The sequence below is a fragment of the Myotis myotis genome, unplaced genomic scaffold (genome assembly GCF_014108235.1).
Source record: "Myotis myotis isolate mMyoMyo1 unplaced genomic scaffold, mMyoMyo1.p scaffold_m19_p_3, whole genome shotgun sequence".
Lineage (NCBI taxonomy): Eukaryota > Metazoa > Chordata > Mammalia > Chiroptera > Vespertilionidae > Myotis > Myotis myotis.
The window spans coordinates 212,800,539-212,821,977 of NW_023416335.1; the positions used below are offsets into that span (position 1 = coordinate 212,800,539).

The following is a 21,439-nucleotide window of genomic DNA, read 5'->3' on the forward strand; positions in this document are numbered from 1 at the left end:
GTGGTCCAGCCGGGCCTGGCGGGCGGCAAGGGGCAGGGCCAGGGCAGGGCAGGGCAGGGCAGGGCCCGGCCGCAGCTAAGGGAGGAATCTGAGGCTGCCTCCATCGCGCACCTGCTCTGACCTTGGGCAGGAAGGCATGGAATCTCCCGTGCCTCAGTTTCCCCTGCACACAGGAAGCGGGCTGATGAGAGGATGAGCTTGGGCAATGCCGGCTCCCATGGACCGGGCACACCCGGGACAGAGGTCAGACACCCTGGCCAGGCTGCAATGCCCTTTGCCCCCGGCAGCCATTCTCTCCCTGGCTCTGCTCCTGTGTCCTAGGCCCGTCTGGGGACACGCAGCCAGCAGGTGAGTGTTCCAGCTACACCCCTGCTCATGCCCCACGGTTGATAGCGGGGACACCTTGGATCGGGGGCCTCCCTAAACCTGCCCCCCTTCCTGCTGCAGCCCCCCCCCCCAACGCCCTTTGCCTGGCCCAGTCGAGGCCTCCCTGCCTAGGATGCGAAGCTGATCCTCATGCAGCAGGTGCGAGCTGGGGCCAGGGCCGCGTACCCCCTGCTCCCCTCCCCTCCCCGCCCCCCCAGTCTGGACAGTGCTGGACTCATGGTGGGGGGTGCTGGCTTGGACTTGGAGACTGGGAGGTAGTGCCCCCTCCTCTGCCGTCTGTCCTCCGAGCTGCCCGGGCTGATGGGCGGAGGGAGGAGCCCCAGGGTGCGGCCTGGCCCCGCATCTGCCTGCTCACGCGCAGGAACTCGGGTCCTGGAGAGGCAGGGGATCTCGCCGGCTGTGGTCGGCCCGCCCCCGGCAGTGGTGTGGTCAGTCTCACCAGCGCGGCAGCTGGGCGGGCGGGCGGGGGCCCTTCCTGAGGGAAGAACCAGGCGGTCTGTCTCCCCACGGCCGCCCTCCGCTCACCTGCGAGTCAGTCCCCCAGTGGGTGTCGGGAGATGAATCGGCCGCTCGGGGACCTCCACCTTCCTCCCTCTCCCTGGGCCTCGCTTCACCAGCCGGATGCCAGGAGGCGGGAGGGCTCCCCGAGTCAGGTGTATGTGGGTGATAGGATGGGAGGGGAGAGTGGCTGGGGCTCAGGGGAAGGGAGGTGTTTTTAGATCCCGTGCCAGCGGCCAGGGGGCTGCCGCGGTAACGGAGCATCTGAGCAAGGCCGCCTGTGACAGACGGCCGCTCCCGGCCCAGAGCGCGCCTGCATGGGGCCCGTGTCATTGGAGAAAGGAGGGGCTCCCTGGCGTTTCCGTGGTGCGCCCCTGTTGTTGGCTGTGCCATGGGCGCCTGGCATCTCATGGGCCCCAGTGCCCCCTCCCAGCTCCCCATGCTCCCCATGTGGTTTGGGAGTTCCCTGTGGACGCCCATCCGCCCAAGCTCTCAGGGAAGGGGGTCCCCGTCCTGGAGCGGCTGGCTCCGGCCAGCTGCTCTTTTGCAGGGGGCCGGGGGTGGGGGGGTGGGGAGCTACCATCCTTGGGGAGCTAGGCCAGTTTCCCCAGCTGTGGCCTCTGGCCCCTCATCTCTGTGTGTCAGGAGGGGGCTCCTGCCCAGTGGCTGCTGTGGAGACCTGCGCATTCCTGGAGCGTTCGTCAGTGCTGGGGGGGCAGGAAGACGCTGGTGGCAGCCCAGGCCCAGGCGACCCCTCAGTGTCTGGTCTTTCCCTCCAGGCGGGGCCCAGGCTGCCGCCCTGTCGAGTACAGGAGGCCACTGTGTCAGCAGCCGACCGTGTGCCCGCCCGCCCTGCTGGGCTGCTGCAGCGCTGGGGGTGGCAGAGCCCCCCGCCTGGAGAGAAGGGAAAGCCAGTCGGGGAGAGAGACCTTGGCCTGAGGAGTGAGGGGAGGACAGGTCCTTGTCGGGGAAGCGCGCCCGCCAGCCGGGCCGGACGCGGCGTCTTCGGGAAGCCACCAGGCGAATGCGACTCAGGTGGCGCTCAGAAGGCCTCTGCGTGGGGGCGGCTGAGAGCTGGCTGGGCCCTTGGGTGCTGCGGGGTCGGGGGGATGGCCGTGGGAACTCTCCTGGGGTCTGTATCCTGGGCAGAGGCCAGGGAACAGCCTTGAGGAGGAGCTGAGTTCAGGGCCTCGCAGGCCGGCCTGTGGGCATGGGTGTGGGCGTGGGCGTGGGCGTGGGTGTGGGTGTGGGCGTGGGCGGCGGCCTGGGTCCCTGAAGGTGAATGGAGTGGCTAAGGCACCACCCACGTCCGGTGTGGGCAGCCCCGTCCCTGCTTGGAGCCGGTGAACTTGAGAACGTCCAGGCAGGCCACCCAGGCTGGCCGCTCCGACCGTGGGCTCCTGCAGACAGGGACGGGGTGGCGGGAGGCAGTGGGGGGAGCGAGGTTCCCTAATCAGAGACCTTGGGTGTCTGCACGTGGCCATGGCGCAGGGGCTGGCGGGGCCGCGGGGCCGTACTCACCCCAGTGACAGTCGCTCTGAGGGCTGTGTGTGGCGTTGGAGTTATAACCGGGGCTGGGATTGTGCTTGGCCCTGTGATTAAAGTCCCTGGGGCGAGCGGGAGGCAGGAGGTGCTGGCCTCCTGGAAAACCTAGGAGCAGCCCCAGAAGTCATGCCGCGGCCGCCGACGCCGTGCTGCGGTTCCCCGACATTGTCCTCTGTGGTCCTCCTGACACACCCGTGCACCCATTCTGCAGCTGGAGAAACAGGCGCAGGGAGCCGGTGGCCTGCCTGAGGTCTGGTCAGGTCAGCGGCAGAGCCGGGGCTGGAGCGTGGGTTGTTTGCTCCGAAGGCTGGGCCCCTCCCAGGAATCCCCAGTGGAGTTGAGTTTCTGGGGTTCGTGAGAAGACGTCTGAGCGAATCAAAAGTCTCTGCTTTTCCACACGCACGGCCTGGCTCGGGGCTGAGCGTCGACCTAGGAACCAGGAGGTCAGGGCACAGGCCCGGGTTTCGGGCTCGATCCCCAGTGGGGGGCGCACAGGAGGCAGCCGATCCATGATTCTCTCTCATCATTGATGTTTCTCTCTCTCTCCCCCTCCCTCTCTCTGAAATGAATAAAAACATATTTAAAACAGACAAAAAGCCACACTCAGTGAAGCCAGGGGGCCAGCAGGGCCACTGCAACCCGCCACCTGAAGTGACTGCGTGTGCAGCAGCCGGAGGGGGCGCTGTTCTAGCTTCGCCCCCAGATGGGGAGGCCCTGGCCCAGAGACGTGGAGTAACGAGCTGGCGAGAGGCAGGGCCAGGTTTGACCCCGTTGTCTCCGTCTGAACGCAGTGCTGTGTGCAGGGGGGTCAGTGTGCAGGGGGCTCAGGCGCAGGGGGGTCGGTGTGCAGGGGGCTCAGGCGCAGGGGGGTCGGTGTGCAGGGGGGTCGGTGTGCAGGGGGCACAGGCGCAGGGGGGTCGGTGTGCAGGGGGCACAGGCGCAGGGGGGTCGGTGTGCAGGGGGCTCAGGTGCAGGGGGGTCGGTGTGCAGGGGGCTCAGGTGCAGGGGGGTCGGTGTGCAGGGGGCTCAGGTGCAGGGGGGTCGGTGTGCAGGGGGCTCAGGTACAGGGGGGTCGGTGTGCAGGGGGCTCAGGTACAGGGGGGTCGGTGTGCAGGGGGCTCAGGTACAGGGGGGTCGGTGTGCAGGGGGCTCGGTGTAGGAAATGTGTGGTGCTGCTGTCCCTGGGCGCCATGCGATGCCTCACCTCTCCCCGAGGCTGAGGAGGGTGCCTCCTCACTGGCTGGTCCCTCCTGCAGCTCAGCCCCCTGTAAGCAGGGTCCTGGTCTGGAATACAGAGCCGGGGGGCTGGACGGTGGCCCTGCGCTTCCCCAGGAGGGCGGTGGAGGAAGGAGGTGGCGGTGTGGGGTCCCCCATTCCCGGCACTGGCTGGTGTTGGGTGGAGTGGCCGGATGGTCGAGGGGCGAGGGCTTCTGGGAAGATCCCTGGCACTAGGCCCCGCCACGTTGCCCTCCTCTGTGGAGGGGGGACACCGGTCCCTCAGAAACGGGGGGAGGGCAGCTCTCCCCGAACCCCTTGAGGCCACCAAACTCAAGTGGGAGAAACCAAATGCCGGGGTGTCACGGAGGGTCGCAGGGGCGGGGGGCCTGGGGAGACGCTCGTCCCCCCCAGCGGGTTCCCGTGTTCTCTGGAGAGGGTCTGAGCTGTCTGAGCACGTGGGACATGGCGTGTGACCAGCCTGTGCCCAGACCCGCCCAGGACAGAGGTGCGGCTTCCTTTCCCAGCCCCACCCGCCCTGCCCTCTGCCCCCTGCGGGTGCCTGCACCCCTGTGCCTGCCACGTCTCTGCTCCTTCCCGTGGCAGGGCGGCCTCCGGGGAGCACCCCGTTTAGAGAAGTACCTCCTCGCTGGCTGTGCCCTCCCGCTTTGTTCCCAGCCCCCTCCCCTCGCCCCCCCCCCCCCCCGTGCCCTCCCCGGAGGCAGGGCCCCTCCTGTCCTATGGGGCGCTTCTCCCCGTGTGTCCAGAGCGGGAACCCCGGAAACAGACCCGTGGGGATGAACGGACACGCTCCTGCAGGGACTGAGCTGGAGCTCACCTGCAGCAGCAGCCACGCGGTGGCCCCTCGCCCTGCCCTGGGCCCCTCTGCAGCCAGCCAGGCCTGGGACCAGCAGCTTCAGGCCCTGGCGCCCGGCTGGGGGAGCCCGTGGCAGCTGAGCTGGGCTGTGGGTGGGGAGAGGCCGAGGCTGGGCCCTGAGAGTGTGTGTGTGTGTGTGTGTGTGTGTGTGTGTGTGTGTGTGTTTCAGCATCTTGATTGAGCTGTAGTTCATCCACCGTACAACCTACTCATCGAAATTGTGCAACTCGCTGACCCGTATTCTCCAAATCGTGCAGACATCGCCACCGTCTAATTTTAGCACGTTTCCATCACCCCCAAAAGACACCCGTGCCCTTTAGCGGTCGCTCCTCACTCTCGCCCCCACCCGGCCCCTGGCAGCCACTGATCCACTTCCTGTCTCTCTGGACCCGCACTTCTGGACGTTTCACGTGAATGAATCACACATTCAGCGTGTGCGCTGTCCTCCGCTCGGCATGTGCGGTGGCAGAGTTGTGCTTTGAGCCTCTTCAGAAGTCTGGCCCCTCCCCCGGTACCCGGTGGCCTGGACCACCTTCTGTATGTCCGGTTGGGCGTGCTTGGCCTCACCTGCACCAGAGGTCAGACTTCATAAGCCCCTTCTGTTGCTACATGCCGTCCAAGGACTCTTGCCCGCTGTGTACAGGGACCCCCGAGCCACTGCATGGGTCCCATCTCACTGTCAGTGGCCGTTTGCATGAGCTGTGCTCAGCCACCTCCTCCAGGGAGCCTTCCTGGCCTTTCCTCTCCCACAGGGTCGGGGTGCCTGGGCTGGTCTCCCTGTGCGTGGCTGTCTGTTTGTCTGCCTGTCTTCTGAGCTCCTGGCGGGCAGGGGCCCTGCTTTCACCTGACCCCTGGCTGGCCTCATGAGGACAGTGCAAGTGTGTGGGGAATGGATTGTTGCAGGGAAGGGGGGGAGGGGGAGCCCCTCCCTCACTGACCGCCCCACCATTCCTGCCCTGTGTCCTCTGAGTGCCTCCAGGGCAGGCCCAGGTGTGGCTGTGGGCGCCCTGGATGCTCACATGGGCAGAACTGCTGAGGGAGCCTGAGCCCCTCCTGCCGGCCCCGCCCCCACCTTGCTGGGTAGCTTGCTGGTTTGCTTATTTATTTGTGTAAATGTATTTTTATTGATGTCAGAGAGGAAGAGGGAAGGAGAGAGAAACATGGATGATGCCCTGGCTGGTTTGGCTCAATGGATGGAGCGACGGCCTGCGGACTGAAGGGTCCCAGGTTTGATTTCCAGTCAGGGCACATGCCTGGGTTGCAGGCTTGATCCCCAGTAGGGGGTGTGCAGGAGGCAGCCAATGACTGATTCTCTCTCATCATTGATGTTTCTATCTCTCTCCCCCCTCCCTTCCTCTCTAAAATCAATAAAATATATATTTTTTAAAAAGGAACATCAATGATGAGAGAGAATCATTGATCGGCTGCTTCCCGTTGGCTGGGCAATCTGGTTGTTTTTTTTAAATAGACAATTAGACTACTTTTTAGAACAATGACTCAATTTACAGAAAAAATACAAATGCAGTAGTTTCCATACACCTACCCCCAACCCCCCAGGTTCTCCTGTTATTAACATTTCCCTTAGTGTGGAGCATTGTCACAGAGAATGAAGCAGTATGACATTCACTTAGGTTTTCTTTCTTTTTTAAAAAAAATATATTGATTTTTTACAGAGAGAAAGGGAGAGGGATAGAGAGTTAGAAACATTGATGAGAGGGAAACATGGATCAGCTGCCTCTTGCACACTCCCTACTGGCGATGTGCCCGCAACCAGGGTACATGCCCTTGACCGGAATCGAACCTGGGACCCTTCAGTCCGCAGGCCAACGCTCTATCCACTGAGCCAAACCGGTCAGGGCTCACTTAGGTTTTCTTACTTTATACCCGATGCGCCCTTTTTCTTTCCCAGGAACGGTGGGTCTCCGTGGGCGCTTTTGGGCGGGGCAGTTTCCGGGCTTTTCTGTTTTGATGCCCTTGGTTCTAGGCACATCACGGGTCCCTCTCCGGGGGAATGGGTTTGGACGATGGGAATTCGTTGGTTGGAATTTGGATGTTTTTCTCAGGGTTGCACTGGGGTCGTGGGTTTGGGAGAACACAGAGGTGAAGTCCCTTCTCATCACATCCCGTCAACATGCCTGACTCTGACCTTGCCTCCTGGCTGAGGCCCGTCCGGCAGGCTTCTGCACTGGGGGCCTCCCTCCGACCACAGCGTCCTGTTTGGAAGAAGGTCAGCATGCACGGCCCAGCATACTAGTAAAGGCGGGGGAGCCCCGATCGGCGTGGCTCAGTGGTTGAGCGTCAACCTATGAATCAGGAGGTCACGGTTGGATTCCTGGTCTGGGCACAGGCCCGGGTTGCGGGCTCGATCCCCAGCGTGGGGCATGCAGGAGGCAGCTGATCCATGATTCTCTTTCATCATTGATGTTTCTATTTCTCTCTTCCTTTCCCTTCCTTTCTGGAAAAAACACACAAAACCAAACACCATAAAAAAGGCCAAATGACAGGGGTGGGAGCTACATTCCGCCTCCTGAGGGTGGAGTATCCATCAAAATAACTTGGAATTCTTCTGCATGAAGACTTGTCTCTTCCCCCTTCACTAACTCAGTGCCTACGTACATCAGTGTGGACTCGAGCTTCTGGCTGTGATGCGGCCCCACGGTGTTTTGTTGTCACCTTGTCCCAGCTGTGGCCATCGGGGCCCTGCAGGTGCCCCGCCCAATATCAGCCAGGTGTCCCGGGAGCCGGCTCCTTCGCTGGGCGAGCAGTTTTAGGAGCCACGATCTGGGTGCGGGGTGTGTTCTTGCTCCGGGACACACACGTCTGTGGCTGCTTCCGTGAGAGTGTGCTCGTCCTGGGGATGTGGTCACAGTCGGATCTTTACCACGTGGGTCCTCGGCCCCCCTCCTTCCTGATCAGTCACGGCCCCTGACTGTAGGGAGACCAACCCCCATTTGCATCCACTTCATTGCTCAGTTCCAGTGGCCGCCGCCCAGGGTCAGGTAGATGTCCCGGCAGGGGAAGTGGCTGCGTGGGCCAGAGCCCGGCGCCCACGGGCAGTTCCTCTTCCCCTTTGCGAGCACAGGGGAAGGGCAGGGAGGGGAGTGGCGGGGTCCCCTGCACGGCCCTGCAGGGGCCGGGCCATCGCCTTACTGAGCAGCCCGACCTACAGGGAGAGGCAGAGGATAACGGTTCCCGTGAGCCTGGCAGCCGGGTCTGCGGGGCACACGCTTGGCCTCCTTTGAAATCTGAAAGGGGCGCTGACTTGGAGCACCCTGGAGGCTGGCCCAGCCCGAGAGAGAGGCTGCAGGGGCCCTCGGGAGCCGACTCTCCACAGACTCAGGTCCTGGTGGGGCCTCCCCGCGCCGTTGGATGGGGCGGCCTTGGAAGGAAGAGCGCCCACCTGCGCGTGGCCGTGCAGAGCAGCCAAGCACCGAGTCACCTTGCGTTCTGGGGCGGGGAGAGCCGGGCGAGTCCTGCATTCTCTTTACGTCTCCGCGTGGGCTCCCGCTTTCTGCGTGGCCTGCCTGCCGCGCGGGCCCTGTGGGCAGGGAGAGGCCGCGGTGGGAGCTGTGCAGACTCTGAGCAGGGGCGAGGGGAGGGCAGCCAGGCCCAGAGAGCTCTCAGCCCTCCCCCCCACCCCCATCCCCTGCCCACACACACGGTCCTGGCTGGTGGGGGTCTGCTCCTCTCCATGGCTCCTGGAGGCCCAGCCCGCGTGCACCCACACCTCTGCTGCGGCCTGAGCAGGCTCCGGCCATGCGGGGTCCCCCGGGGCGTGTGGCTGCCCTTTCTCTCTGCTGTGGGGCTGGGGCCTGAGGAGGGTCTGAGGAAGCGGGCGGCGCCGGAGAGTGGGCTGTGCTGGACTAGCAGCCGCGTCCCTGGGAGCGAGGCCACGGCCGATGCGGGGCCAGCCTGCTGCGGTCACCCTGTCCCCTTCCCGCTGGGCGCCCGCCCCACGACCTTGCTGGGCCACGCCTCCATCCTGCTGCCTCCGGGATGGGTGTGTGCGCCCGGTAGGTCCCACATGATGGGCACGGGTGGCTGCAGGCGATGCTGGCCTGAGCCACGTCCCTTCTCGGTGTCACCCCTGGGGTGACGGATCGTTTCTGGGGTCCCAGACACCCGGGCGGCTGCTTGGGCTCCCTGCACCTCTAGGGTGAGCCTGGCCTGACGGAGGGCACACGGCTTGGAGGGCACTCAGGGTGGCAGAGACGGGCAGACGTGCACCAGCCTTCCCCCCGCTGGGCAGTTGGTTCCGAAGCAACTTGCATCATTACAAGAACACTCGAACCCTCTGTCACAAGCCCAGTCTCACTTGGGAAGTGATTGGCCTGGGGCTGCCGCACAGTCCATGGTCCGAGTGCTGTCCCTGCGCCCCGGGTGCTGCCGAGAAGGCTGTGGGGTGCTGCGTCCTGGCAGTGGGACTGGGTTCACGGGTGTGGGTGGGGCAGGGCAGGAGGAGGGGGGCCCTGCCCGTGGCCCTGGCGCTCGGCGTGCTGTCCCTGTGGACTGCTCTGGGCATGTCTCGCCCCGTGCTGGCTCTGGTGCCTACGGCTGCCTTCTATTCCACCCAGAGAGAGAGGGTCAGAGACAGACAGGGGGGCCGGACAGGCGGCCACTGAGAGAGGCTGTGGCCTGTGCTGCCTGCTGGCTGGGGAGCTGTCCGTGGTGGCCCCCTGCCCGGCCCTGTCCTGTCGGATGCGCACAGCAGGCCTGCTGAGCCCTTCTGGACCAGGGAGAAAAGCCGTATTTTGTTCACCAGCCACTGCTTAAGGACGGAGGGAGAGCCCTGGCCGGGGCTCAGTGGTTAGCACAGCGGACCTGGCACCCAGTGGTCACAGGTTCGATTCCCGGTCAAGGGCATGAAACCTGGGTTGTAGGCTCGATCCCTGGCCCCCCATCTGGGTGTGTGTGGGAGGCATCCAACTGATGTGTCTCTCATTGATGTTTCTCTCCCCTCCCCACTTACTCCTTTCCTTCCAGTCTTTAAAAATATCAATTGAAAAAATATCCTCGGGTGAGGATTAAAAAAAACTAAAGAATGCAGGGAGATAATGTGGATCACGCCCGAGGGCGGGTTGAGATGAGGTGTGAGCATCTGTGGGGGTGGGTGGGGTGGGTGGGTGGGTGAGAGTGGGTGGGTGGGTGTGGGTGGTGGTGTGGGTGTGGGTGGTGGTGTGGGTGTGGGTGGTGGTGTGGGTGTGGGTGGGTGGGGACCCGAAGGAGCTGGACCTGGAGGCAGGACTTGAGGGAGTGAGGTGCCCGTGGCCGTCCTGGTGCTTGGAGCCGGCCTGCGGGCTGCAGGTGGGCCTGGCCCGGCAGAGAGGAAGTGAACTATGAGTCAGCTGTCAGAAAGCCCAGGCACGCCCGGCGGGCGGAGCTGCGGGCAGGATGGGAGTGTGGACAGCGAGGGACCGAGGGGGGCTGGCACCCTGCGTCTGGGAGTTGCGCCTGCTGGGAGGGCCCGTCTGGAGGGGCCTAGGTGGCCCGGGGGGCTGAGGGCGGCAGCGGCTCTACCCGGGCTGCCCGAGTGCCGCCTTCTGAGCGGAACATCTGGAACTGTGGCTCTCAGAGTGGCCAGGCCCTGGCGAGGAGCCCGCAGCCCCGTCTGCTGCCAGGACAGGGTGCCCAGTGAGGAGGCAGGGAGCAGGCCCGGAACCACCCGCACCTGACCGGCGACAGCACGAGGAGGGCGGGCCGCTGGGAAGTCACGGGACAGGACGGGCAGCATCCAGGGGAGGTGCCAGGCGCCTGCAGGTTGGCCTGCTCCGCCTCCGCGAGAGGAGGAGAGGCAGGCCTGGCTGGTTCTCGGAGGAGGGTCTGGGCTGAATGGAGGCAGGAAAAGGGAGGCACGGCCCTGGCCGGAGCGACGCTGTCAGCCTTGAGCAGCCCCCCTGCTCCCTGGCAGGCACATGGCCCTGCACTGGGAGAACGGACCATCTTAAGATGAGCCCTGGGTGTTGGGGGGAGGTGAGCCCTGGGTGTCGGGGACCCCGTCTAACATGGTCCAGGGGTGGACAACACGGTAGGGGCGAGGCTCATTAGGGTGCTGAGGCTGCCCAGGGAGAGGGTGATGGCGCATTGTGGGTGTCTGAACACCTGCGTGCCAGGGGACCGTGTGGGTGGCTGCCCCCCCCCCCCCACCCCCGGAAGGGGCCACATTGTTCCCACGTTGCAGATGAGTATGTGGTGGCCGCAGAGGGCGTGGTAAGTGGTGAAACAGCCCTGTTGCCTGGAAGGCTCAGCCCTTGGCCCTGTCCCACCGCCCACTCCTTAGGGTTTTAACAGATGGGCCCTGTCCTCTTACCCATGTGTGGACACCTCTCTCCTGGCCCACAGTCTGCGTGGGTCACAGGCCTCCCCACCCCCATCCTCTCAGAGAGGCCAGCCTGGACCTCACCCACTGCAGCTGACCCTTCGCCATCCCCCAGGGACGGTCTCCCCACTAGACTGAGCTCCCTGAGGGCAGCCTGGGCCTGCGAGGCTGGGTGATTCCACAGGTCACCCCCAGCTCCCCCCGCCCCCGTCGGCCTGGGTGGCTGAGCCACTGGCGGTCAGCATGGCCACATCACTTTGGTGGCCCGGACAGGCCTCCGGCCTCGGTTCTCCCCCGAGGCAGGGGGGTCAGGCTGGAGCCGGCCCACACAGCTCTGGGGCACACCGTCGCCCCTGCCCTGAGCCACGGGGCCTGTCCCAGGCCTTGTTCGCCGCTGTCTCTGTGTCCCCAGGATCTGCGGCACCTCGTCTCTGACAGCTGAGAAGGTGATGGGTGGCAGGGAGAGGACCCCTTAACCCCGGGCAGGGGTTGCCGCCACGTGCGCTGGGTCCGTGGGTGTCTGGTTGCTGGTGACCAGCCGGGCTTGGGTGGCTTGTGGGGTGCGGGGACCCAGGGCTCAGAACCACGTGCTGTGTCCTGGGTGGGAGAGCCCAGGGTCTGAGGACAGCTGAGGGGGGCGAGGTTCCCGGTGTGAAAGAGCTGCTGGAGGCTGGGGCGGGAGCCAGGTGCTTGAGCTGACAGCCAAGGCAGGTGACGGGTCCCTGAGGCAGGTAACAGGCTCGCTGTCCATCTCGGGGGACCAGTGAGGCAGGTAACTGCTCCCCCAGCTTGTCCATCTCACATCCTCTGATCCGGCCTCAAAAAACAAACTTTGCTGCCGCATCCGAAAACGGATTGTGGTTTGGGCTCTGTGTTTCCCAGAGCTGAACAAGGCTGACTCGACTGCCTGGGTCCCGGGTCCGTCCCCCGGGAAGGCCTGGCCCCTCCCCTGCACTCCCTCCGGCCACGGCCAGGAGGCATGGAAGCGTTTGGTGCACTGATGGACACTGGGCGCTCCCGCTCCCACAGGATGGCCGGCAGGGACCTCACTCGCCCGGTCCGCGCTGGGCCCAGGGCACCACTGCTCCCGGAGGCTAGGGCGTTGATGCCTGTCCCCCACCATCCCCCCAGGGTGCCCGGCATGTGAGGCCCCACCCAGCCGACTTGGCTCACAGATCAGCCTCTGAAGTTAGGCGAGTGTGTTTGGCAATTGGCTGCTTAATTGTGTGATTAGAACGAGTTGAGTGAGTTGTTTGCCCTGAGTCACAGAGGGAGAGCTCAGCACGGCCTCGCTAACTCGGTCACGTGCCAGGACGGGCTGGGCTCGGTGTCTCCGGAATGTTCTCACTGTTCCCATCAGATCTGGGAGCAGCCACGTCTCCACCGCAGGAGACTAGAGCTCAGAGCAGGGTGTCCGTCCGGAACGGAGTTCTGTGGCTCCGTCCGTGGGACCCGCGATGGGCTTTGCAGGCTCGCCGCGTCACGAAGGCGTCTCGGCCGTACCCACCCCACGCCTCCAGCTTCCAGGACGTGGGGCGTCACGGGGGCCACGCCGGCTCCTGCCTGTGGTGGCGCTTTCAAATCTTGGCAATAAGAAGAGCCTGTGATGACCTATTTATAAAGTATTCCAGAAGCACATGGATGTTGTCCTAAATTCTGTAATTAGAGGAGAGGAGACCTATTCCGGGATTATTTTTGTGCACAGCATAACCCAATCAGAGCTCTCTGCTTGTTTTTGTTTTTAGTGTTTTTATTGTTTTTTAGGTAGAGAGGAAGGGAGAGGAAAAGAGAGAGAAACATCAGTGATGAGAGAGAATCAGATCGGCTGCCTCCTGCACGCGCCACACTGGAGATCGAGCCCACAACCCGGGCGTGTGCCCTGACTGGGAATCGAACTGGTGACCTCTTGGTTCCTGGGTCGATGCTCAACCACTGAGCTACACCGGCCAGACTCTCCTTGTATGTTTTTTAAAAAGAAACCGTTTTAGTCCTGACCGGTTTGGCTCAGTGGATAGAGCGTCGGCCTACAGACTGAAGGGTCCCAGGTTCGATTCCGGTCAAGGGCATGTACCTGGGCTGCGGGCACATCACCAGTGGGGGGTGTGCAGGAGGCAGCTGATCGATGCTTCTCTCTCACTGATGTTTCTAATTCTCTATCCCTCTCTCTTCGTCTCTGTAAAAAATCAATAAAAAATATTTTTTTTTAAAAAAAGAAACCGTTTTAACAAAAAGGTGAAAGGAGTTGACTTGCCCGCAGTGTTCTCCAACGCCGGGGGGAGGCGTCTGCACCACAGGGGCCTTGCTGACCATGTGACCTGCTGGCCTTTCTCGGATTCTTCCTGGGAGGCCATGGGCGCCCCCGCCCAGCGCTTTCTCCCTGGACCCGGGGCTCAGCCGGAAGCGGGCCTGGGGGCAGGTGGCCTGGGTCTTGAGGTGAGGCACGCACAGGGATGCCTCGGGCGGGGAGGACGGGCTCGTTGCTCTGTCCACTTCGCACATGTTCTGTGAGCACCTGTTAGCTGTGGCCCGCCGCCCCGCAGGGTAGACGGGCGGGCGGGTGTGGTACCAGCGTTGCCATAAGTGGCTGAGTTGCCATAGCAGCAGTAGTGGGTTGGGGGGGACTTTAAGGGAGGGGAATTGTGGGCCGAATCTTTTTCTTTTTCTTAAATTCCCACTCGAGGTTATGTTTAGAGAGAGAAACATCCACCAGTTGCCTCCCGTACGCGCCCTGAGTGGGGATCGAACCCCAGCCTTTTCATGTATGGGGCGCCGCTCCAACCAACTGACCCCTCCAGCCAGGGCCTGAGTTTTTCTCTTTTTTAAAAAAATATGTTTTTATTGATTTCAGAGAGGAAGGGAGAGGGAGAGAGAGAGAGAAACAACAATGGTGAGAGAGAATCATGGATCGGCTGCCTCCTGCACATCCCCAACTGGGGATCGAGCCTGCAACCCAGGCATGTGCCCTTGGCCAGAATCAAACCTGGGACCCTTCAGTCCGCAGGTTGATGCTCTACCACTGAGACAAGCCGGCTAGGGCCCCGAGTGATTTTTAATGAACAGCCCCCTGAGCTCCCACCTCCCGCTGCCTGTGGCGTGGCCTGGCCCCGTGTCTCCTCCTGCGTGTCGTTCTCCAGCCCACACCGCACTGTGGTGCTGCCATGGCGTCATGCATCTGCTGGGGGGGGTCCCCCACCCTGACCCCTCCGTGTGATTGAATCTTGAAAGACTGGTCGAAGTGGGCAGGGTCAGGGGCCAGAGATGATAAGGAACATTCTAGGCCAGGGCAGGTCGGAACGCTGACAGGTGAGGGACCAGGTGTGTCCTGGGATGAGAGGGTGTTCCGGAGAGACCAGGAGTGGCCGGGGAGCGCTGGGCAGAGGCTCCCCTGGGTGATGAGGAAACGGGGGGAGTTTGGGAGGGGGGGTCAGGTCTTTCCAGAAGTTTCAGGTGTGGAAATGGCCCTGGCAGGGAGGTGCTGGGACAAGGTCAGTGCTGGAGGTGGGGGCTGGGGCTGACCTGGCCGTGAGTGAGGGGATCTCCCAGGGACTGGAGGGAGCGGTGTGAGGGGCGGCCTGGAGCGTCCGGGAGGCTGGGAGGGGCCGCCTGAGGCAAAGCAGCGAGGGCAGCAGGTTCCGTGCCCTTCTGCGCGGGGCCCACAGACCAGGCCCAGACAAAGGTGCCCTTCGGCCCAGAGCCATGGCACTTGCAGGGCACCTGGAGGTGAGGAGGCGGCAAGTGCCCAGGGAGGATATTGGGAAACCAGCCGGAGGCGGAGCGCGCACCCACGGGCAGCCGGGCTCGGGTTTCCAGGGTGACCTGGGAGGTGATGTGGGAAGCTGGCCGTGGGGACAGGTTTTTCATGTGGCCCCCTGGAGGGGTGTCCTGGGCGCGGATCAGCTCTGCTGCCCCCTCCAGGCGGGATGGGAAACATCCCTCCTCAGCCTGCCAACCTGCTGGGCTGGTTAAGCCAGCCCTGCCCTCCCCGGGAAGCCGCGGCCAGACCTCAGCCCGGGCAGAGGGGAAGCACCGCAGACCTTGGGGCTGAGGCCGGAGCAGAGCCGCCCAGGCCTGGCCCGGTGCGGGGTCCCGGCAGCTCGTGGCCGGCCTCCCTGGGCTGTGCGTGGGTCCTGGCAGGAGGCCCGCGCCCCGAACGGCCACGTTGGAGAGCTGCTTCGCTCCGTGTTGGGACTTCCTCGGGAAGAGGACGTGAGGCCCGAGGGGGGCCTGCGATGGTGCCGCGTCGGCCTCGGATCCGAGGACCCCGTGAGCCATGTCTCTCCCTGGCGGCAGGTGACTGCGGCGGGTTTCATCGGGACGGAGGGGAACAAGGGCCACTTTGTTCGCAGGCGGCTGTTCTGGGGCCAAGTTTGCGTGAGATGCAGGTCTGCCCATCGCCTGGTCGCACACCTGCCTGTGGGGCGGGGGGAGGCGGCACGTGCTGGGTGGTGGGGCTTTTCGGTCCTGAGGGTTTGGTGGTGGCGGTCGGAGGGAGGGAGGGAGGCCGCCCCTGACCTCTGGGGTCGGAGCCGAGCATCCTGACATGGACACTCTCCACCCACCCTGACGGCCTCTCCGTGGCCCCCCACTTCTCCGGGGGGCGTGCCCGATAGTGCTCTGGTTTGTGTGATGCGCTGAGGCTGGATCTGGAGTCCAGGGGGCACTGGGGCAGGGGGGTGTTGGGAAGGCTGTGCCCTCAGCTGTGGGGTGGGAGCCGCTCCCCTGGGGCAGGTGGACCTGATTCCAGAACCAGGAGCTGTTCAGAGCTAGGTCCTGGCCCACCCGAACCGGCACAGGAGGCAAGGATGGGCTGGGCCCGCTGGGGACCCGCGCCTTGGTCAGCGCACCAGCCATTCCAGGCCCCAAGGGAAGAGGAGCGGCCGGCCGAGACCCGGGTGCAGGGCGTGTGCACCCGCGGTGACCGCCACACACAGCAGGCTCGGCCTCCCTGGACGGCCCGGTGAGGAGGGAGGGCCAGGGCAGGCTCCCGGGGGACTGTCCCAGGACGTGTGGGAACGAAGCCGACTGAGACGTGGGGTCAATTGGGGCATCATGAGACTTGGGGAGGATCCCTAGGACACAGGAGGCGGGCTCTGGGGACCTGGACAGTGCGTGCAGCTCCCGGGCGGTGGGGCCTGTGCCTGTCAGTAGCCGCGTTGTGACTTCAGGCTGCGCTTTCGGTATTAACTTTGGTTGAGAGTCGGTACCCCTGGTGCCGTGGCCCGCACTTCACCGTCGGGCTGTTGTCTGTGGAAGGTGGAGATGAAGCTTTCCCATGCCAGCCCCGGACCGGCACCTCCCGGTGGGCTCTGCCCTCGAGTTCTGGCTGCGGCGAAGCCTGTGTCGTCCTGTGCGGGAGGGTGACCTCGCAGGTCCGCGGGGACCTCCCCTGGGACGCGTGAGGAGACTCCGGTGTGGCCGGCCTGGTCCCTGCAGGACGGCGCCCCTGCTCGCCGCGCCTGTTGCGGGGCCTGCGTGAGGGCTCCGCTAGCTGTCACTCGTTTTCCCGAGCACCTGCTCTGGAAATGGGCTGTGCCACCGGTTACTTGAGGCCGACGGTGCCCGGGCTCTCCTGAGAATGCCGCCGGCTCGTCCCCGACTCCCGCAGGTATCCCTGGGGGCTGTCCCCTCCCCCTGCCTCCTGCAGAGGAGGGTGTGGGTCACCGTCCAGGGTCTCCCACGGCGCAGGCTCACCTCGTCCACCCGCCACAGGGACTGCGGGCTCTCAGGCAGAGGCCTGTGTGGGTTCACGTCCTGGACGTGGGAGCGTGGGGGCGTGGCGGCGTGGGGGCGTGGGGCTGCCTGCGTGGGCGCCCAGGCTGCTGTCTCTGGTTCCCCTTTTCCGATTGCTTCTCTTTGGCTTTCCCTGTGTTCATTCATTCTCAGGCACCCGTGGGCTCCCGGCTCATGCGGTCCCTTTACCAAAAAGGCTTAGATTTGCTGCGCCTTCCCGTGAGGCAGGGCTTGTGACGGACAGTCCTTGCCGTGGGCTGCTGGACAACAGACCGCGGTCCTCGTGCACATAGAGGCAGTGGTACATCGTGTCGCGTGTGTCCACGCACACAGGTGTGAGCCCAGGTGCCCTCGTGCAGGGATGCTCATGGGTGGAGGGATTCCTGGTGAAAGGGTGTCTGGGAGGGCTTCCTGGAGGAGGAGACGACCATGGAAAGGTGCTTAAGATCCGAAGGCAGGGAGGGTGTTTCTGAACAGACTGGGCGGGGAAACGGTGGGTGCCTGGGAGACAGCCATGGACGGACCCTGAGGAGGAGGCCCCACCCTCTCCAGTCCCATAGCCCACGGGCCCTGGGCTGCTCCTCCACCTGCTGCCTCCGTCCCCCACCCACCAGAGGGTGTGCCAGGGTGTGCCGCGTGTGCACACGGGGGCCCTGGGCTGTTCCCCCGTGCCGGGTGCCGTGCCCGGCGAGTGCGCCAGGAGGTTGGGCGGGGGGACAGGCTGTCGGCCCTGCTGCAGGCCCACGGCTCCCCACCGGGCTCACAGGTGTGTGTGGACACAGCTCAGCTGCAGGAGCTGAGGCCTGGGCCAGGGCCAGGGGGCCTGTGCCTGCACCCCTTCCCGGGGCTCCGTGTGGGGCTGTCGCCCACGGGTGGACACGAAGGGGCATTCAGCTGCTTTTTTTCTGTTATAAAACCAGCGCTGGGATGAGCGACCTTCCCCACGTCATTTGCAAGTGTGAGTGGGAGAGATTCCTGGAAAGGAATCGTCACTCCACCGGTCGTTGCAAAATCGCCCTCTGCTCCACGCTGCGCTGCGCCCGTCCAGCACCCACACACCGGGTCTGCCATCTGCCAGGAGCGGGGGTCTCGGTGCAGCGTCCACGGTGTTTCTCTCTGCAGTGACGGTTCCTGTCGTCCGTCCGAGAACTGCTTGTTCTCCTGGCCCTGGCCCCTCCCGGGCTGTTGACCAGTGTCGGCACATGAGTCATCCGGACACGTGCTGCAGATGTTTACCTTCGACCCCTGTGGGAGGCCCTTGCTTTGCAGCAGCGGGGCCTCTGTCTTCTCCTTTATTTATTGTGCGTCACTCCTGCTTGGAGAGGCCCTGTCAGCCCTGGGTTCTGCGTCCCCCCATGGCCCCCGGGCCCAAGCTCCCCCCACAGCTCCATCCATGGCCCCTGGGCCCGAGCTCACCCCACAGCTCCCCCCACAACCCCCAGGCCCAAGCTCCCCCCACAGCTCCCCCCATGGCCCCAGGCCCAAGCTCCCCCAACAGCTCCTCCCACGGCCCCCCGGCCCGAACTCCCCCCACAGATCCCCCCATAGCCCCCGGGCCCGAGCTGCCCCCACAGCTTCCCCATGGCCCCAGGCCCGAGCTCCCCCCACAGCTCTGCCCACGGCCCCCCGGCCCGAGCTCCCCCCACGGCCCCCGGGCCCGAGCTCCCCCCACAGCTCCCCCCACGGTCCCTGGGCCCAAGCTCCCCCCACAGCTCTGCCAACAGCCCCCAGGCCCCCCCTCCTCCACGGCCCCAGGCCCGAGCTCCCCCACGGCCCCAGGCTCCCCATCCCCCGCGGCCCCAGGTTTGAGCTCCCCCCACGGCCCCAGGACCCCCCTCCCCCACGGCCCCAGGCCCAAGCTCCCCCCACAGCTCCAGGACACCCCTCCGCCACGGCCCCAGGCCCGAGCTCCCCCACGGCCCCAGGACCCCCTCCCCCATGGCCCCAACCCAAGCTCCCCCCGTGGCCCCCGGACCCGAGCTCCCCCCGTGGCCACCGGCCCGAGCTCCACCACGGCCCCAGGCCCCCCTTCCCCTACGGCCCCCAGGCCCGAGCTCCCCATGGCCCCAGGCCCCCCTCCCCCACCCACGGCCCCAGGCCCGAGCTCCCCCACGGCCCCAGGCTCCCCATCCCCACAGCCCCAGGCTCCCCATCCCCCACAGCCCCAGGCTCCCCATCCCCCACAGCCCCAGGCCCCCCTCCCCCATGTCCCCAGGCCCCCCTCCCCCACGGCCCCAGGCCCCCCTCCCCCACGGGCCCAGGACCCCCCTCCCCCACGGGCCCAGGACCCCCCTCTCCCATGGCCCCAGGGCCCCCTCCCCCATGGCCCCAGGCCCCCCCCACGGCCCCAGGCCCCCCTCCCTCACGGCCCCAGGCCCCCCCTCCCCCACGGTCCCCAGGCCCGAGCTCCCCCACGGCCCCAGGCTCCCCATCCCCACAGCCCCAGGCTCCCCATCCCCCACGGCCCCAGGACCCCCCTCCCCCACGGCCTCAGGCCTCCCTCCCCCATGTCCCCAGGCCCCCCTCCCCCACATCCCCAGGTCCCCCTCCCCCACGGCCCCAGGCCCCCCTCCCCCACGGCCCCAGGCCCCCCCTTCTCCACGGCCCCAGGCCCCCCTCCCCCACGGCCCCAGGCCCGAGCTCCCCCCACGGCCCCAGGCCCCCCCGACACGGCCCCCAGGCCCGAGCTCCCCCATGGCCCCGGGCCCGAGCTCCCCCCACGGCCCCAGGCCCCCCCGACACGGCCCCCAGGCCCGAGCTCCCCCGCGGCCCCAGGCCCCAGCTCCCCCCATGTCCCCAGGCCCGAGCTCCCCCCACGGCCCCAAGCCCCAGCTCCCCCCATGCCCCAGGCCCGAGCTCCCCCACGGCCCCACGCCCCACTTACCCCCAAAACCCCCGGGCCTAAGCTCCCGCCATGGCCCCAAGCCCGAGCTCCCCCACGGCCCCCAGGCCTGAGCTCCCCTCATGACCTCAGGCCCGAGCTCCCCCACTGTCCCCGGGCCTGAGTTCCCCCCATGGCCCCGAGGCCCCCGCATTGAGGACCCTCACGTAGTTGTGCAGCCCCCATCCCCATCCATCTCCAGAACTCTCACCTTCCCAGAGGGAAACTGTCCCCATGAAGCCCCCGCCCCCAGCCTCCGCCCGTCCGCCCCTGTGTCTGTGATGGGACGTGCGTCGGGCGGCAGTGTTGGTCCTGCGCTGGCCGGTGTCGCAGAGCGTCCTGTGCTCAGGGCTCACCGTGCTGGGCAGGTGTGGAATCTCCTTTCTAAGGCTGAGCAGTGCTCCCTGGCAGCATAGGCCACGCTCTATTCATATTTTAAAATATTTTTATTGATGTCAGAGAGGAAGGGAGAGGGAGAGAGAGACACAAACATCAGTGATGAGAGAGAACTGTTGATTGGCTGCTGCCTCATGCCCCACACTGGGGATGGAGCCCGCAACCCGGCGTGTGCCCTGCCCGGGACCGAACCGTGACCTGGTTCACAGGCCGTCGCTCACCCAGGGGCAGGACCACGTCCTACACACCCGCCACCTGCTGATGGGCACTCGGTTTGCTTCCGCCTCCTGGCTGCTGTGAGGAAGGAACCTGTGTGCACAGGTACTAGTCTGTGTGAGACCTTCAGTGCTCGGGCGTGACGGAGGTGGGTGCTGAGTCACGTGTGATCCTATCTTTATCTGCTTGAGGGAGCGGAGCTGCTGTCCAGGGCCGTGGCTGCGGTTTCCGCTCTGGCTGTGGGCACTGGAAGGCAGGCCCGAGGGCGCGCTTGAGAGCCCGGGGCCTCCCTCGCTTTGCTGCGGCCACGCTGGGCCTCCCAGAGCCGGCTCCCGGGGCGGGAGCGACAGGGCCCCGGACCCCGTCTTCCAGTGGTGGTGGCTATGACTTCCCCTCTGAACCGGTTTCCTTCTCTTTAAAAGGGAAGGGGCATCATAAGTATCCTAGTATTTATTAAGTTCTTAGTAAAAGCCAGGCCTGGGGCGAGAGAGGTGGGGCCTGGGACCCAGCCTCCCTGGGCAGGTGTGTGAGGACCGAGCGAGGAGAGGCGCCTGCCCGTTACTGAACTCACTGCAGGCGCGGACGCCGCCTTATCCAGCTGCTCCCCACCCTCGCTTCTCCCGTCACCGTGCCAGTTACCCTGGTGGGCCCCCGGCCTCCTTCCCCTGCCGGCGCCCGCGCCCCACACTGTGACCCGGAATGGACCACACCTCGCAGGGTCTCATCTGCTCCCACCTGGCTCCACCCTCTCCCTCTGGCAGGTTCAGTGGGTGCCCCGGCTGGAGTGCTCTCCTCTGTGGCCTGTCGCCGCCTCAGGGGGCCTTCCTCGCCCTCCACTTTCAGGGGGAGGCCAGGGCAGCACCTCCTCCGCATCCCAGCAGGAGACGGCATCTGGAACATAGCAGGTGCTCATTGAATACTTGTTGTTCCTCCTGCATGTCCAGGACTCCTGGGTGAAAGACGTTCACGGTCCCCAAATTATTCTGTGACTCAGTCCCGGCCGGACCTGAGCTGTGCGGGGCAGTCTGAGCGCCAGGGGACAGGGCCACGTGCTACGGACGGGGCTCGGACGGACGGGGCTCGGACACGGCCTGGCCCCTTCTGCCTGCAGAGCCCGCCGTGCTGTCGCCTAGTCAGAGACTGTGTAGGACTCTCCCGTCACCACCCCGGGGCCTGGCAGGGACCTGGGCAACAGGTGCAAAGAGGACTTTGAGGCTTTGGGGTTATTTTTAATGTTTCATTTCACTGGATGGAGTTCTGTCGCAGAGGATGAAATCGAGGGCTGGGCCCCCCGCTGTCAGGCCCTGCCCTGGGCCCTGGTCTTTTCCTGGCCAGTTGGCAGGAGATGGGGTGTGGGCTCCCCCTCTTATACGGAGAG

The 21,439-nt window shown here is 65.3% G+C and overlaps 1 protein-coding gene across 2 annotated transcripts in view; it reads left to right on the forward strand.

Annotated features, from left to right (window-relative positions):
* The window catches only part of GRAMD4 (GRAM domain containing 4), a 56,797-nt gene that overhangs the window by 1,029 nt on the left and 34,329 nt on the right, over positions 1-21,439 (forward strand). Inside the window, exon 1 of one of the 2 annotated variants that reach the window (XM_036299138.1) lies at positions 14,734-15,128. The exons of the other annotated variant lie outside the window; for it this stretch is intronic. Coding sequence (XP_036155031.1) covers positions 15,109-15,128 — 20 coding nt within the window. The 5' untranslated portion in view covers positions 14,734-15,108. Of the gene's footprint in view, positions 1-14,733; positions 15,129-21,439 lie in introns of those variants that run through there. 2 annotated transcript variants of the gene reach the window in all.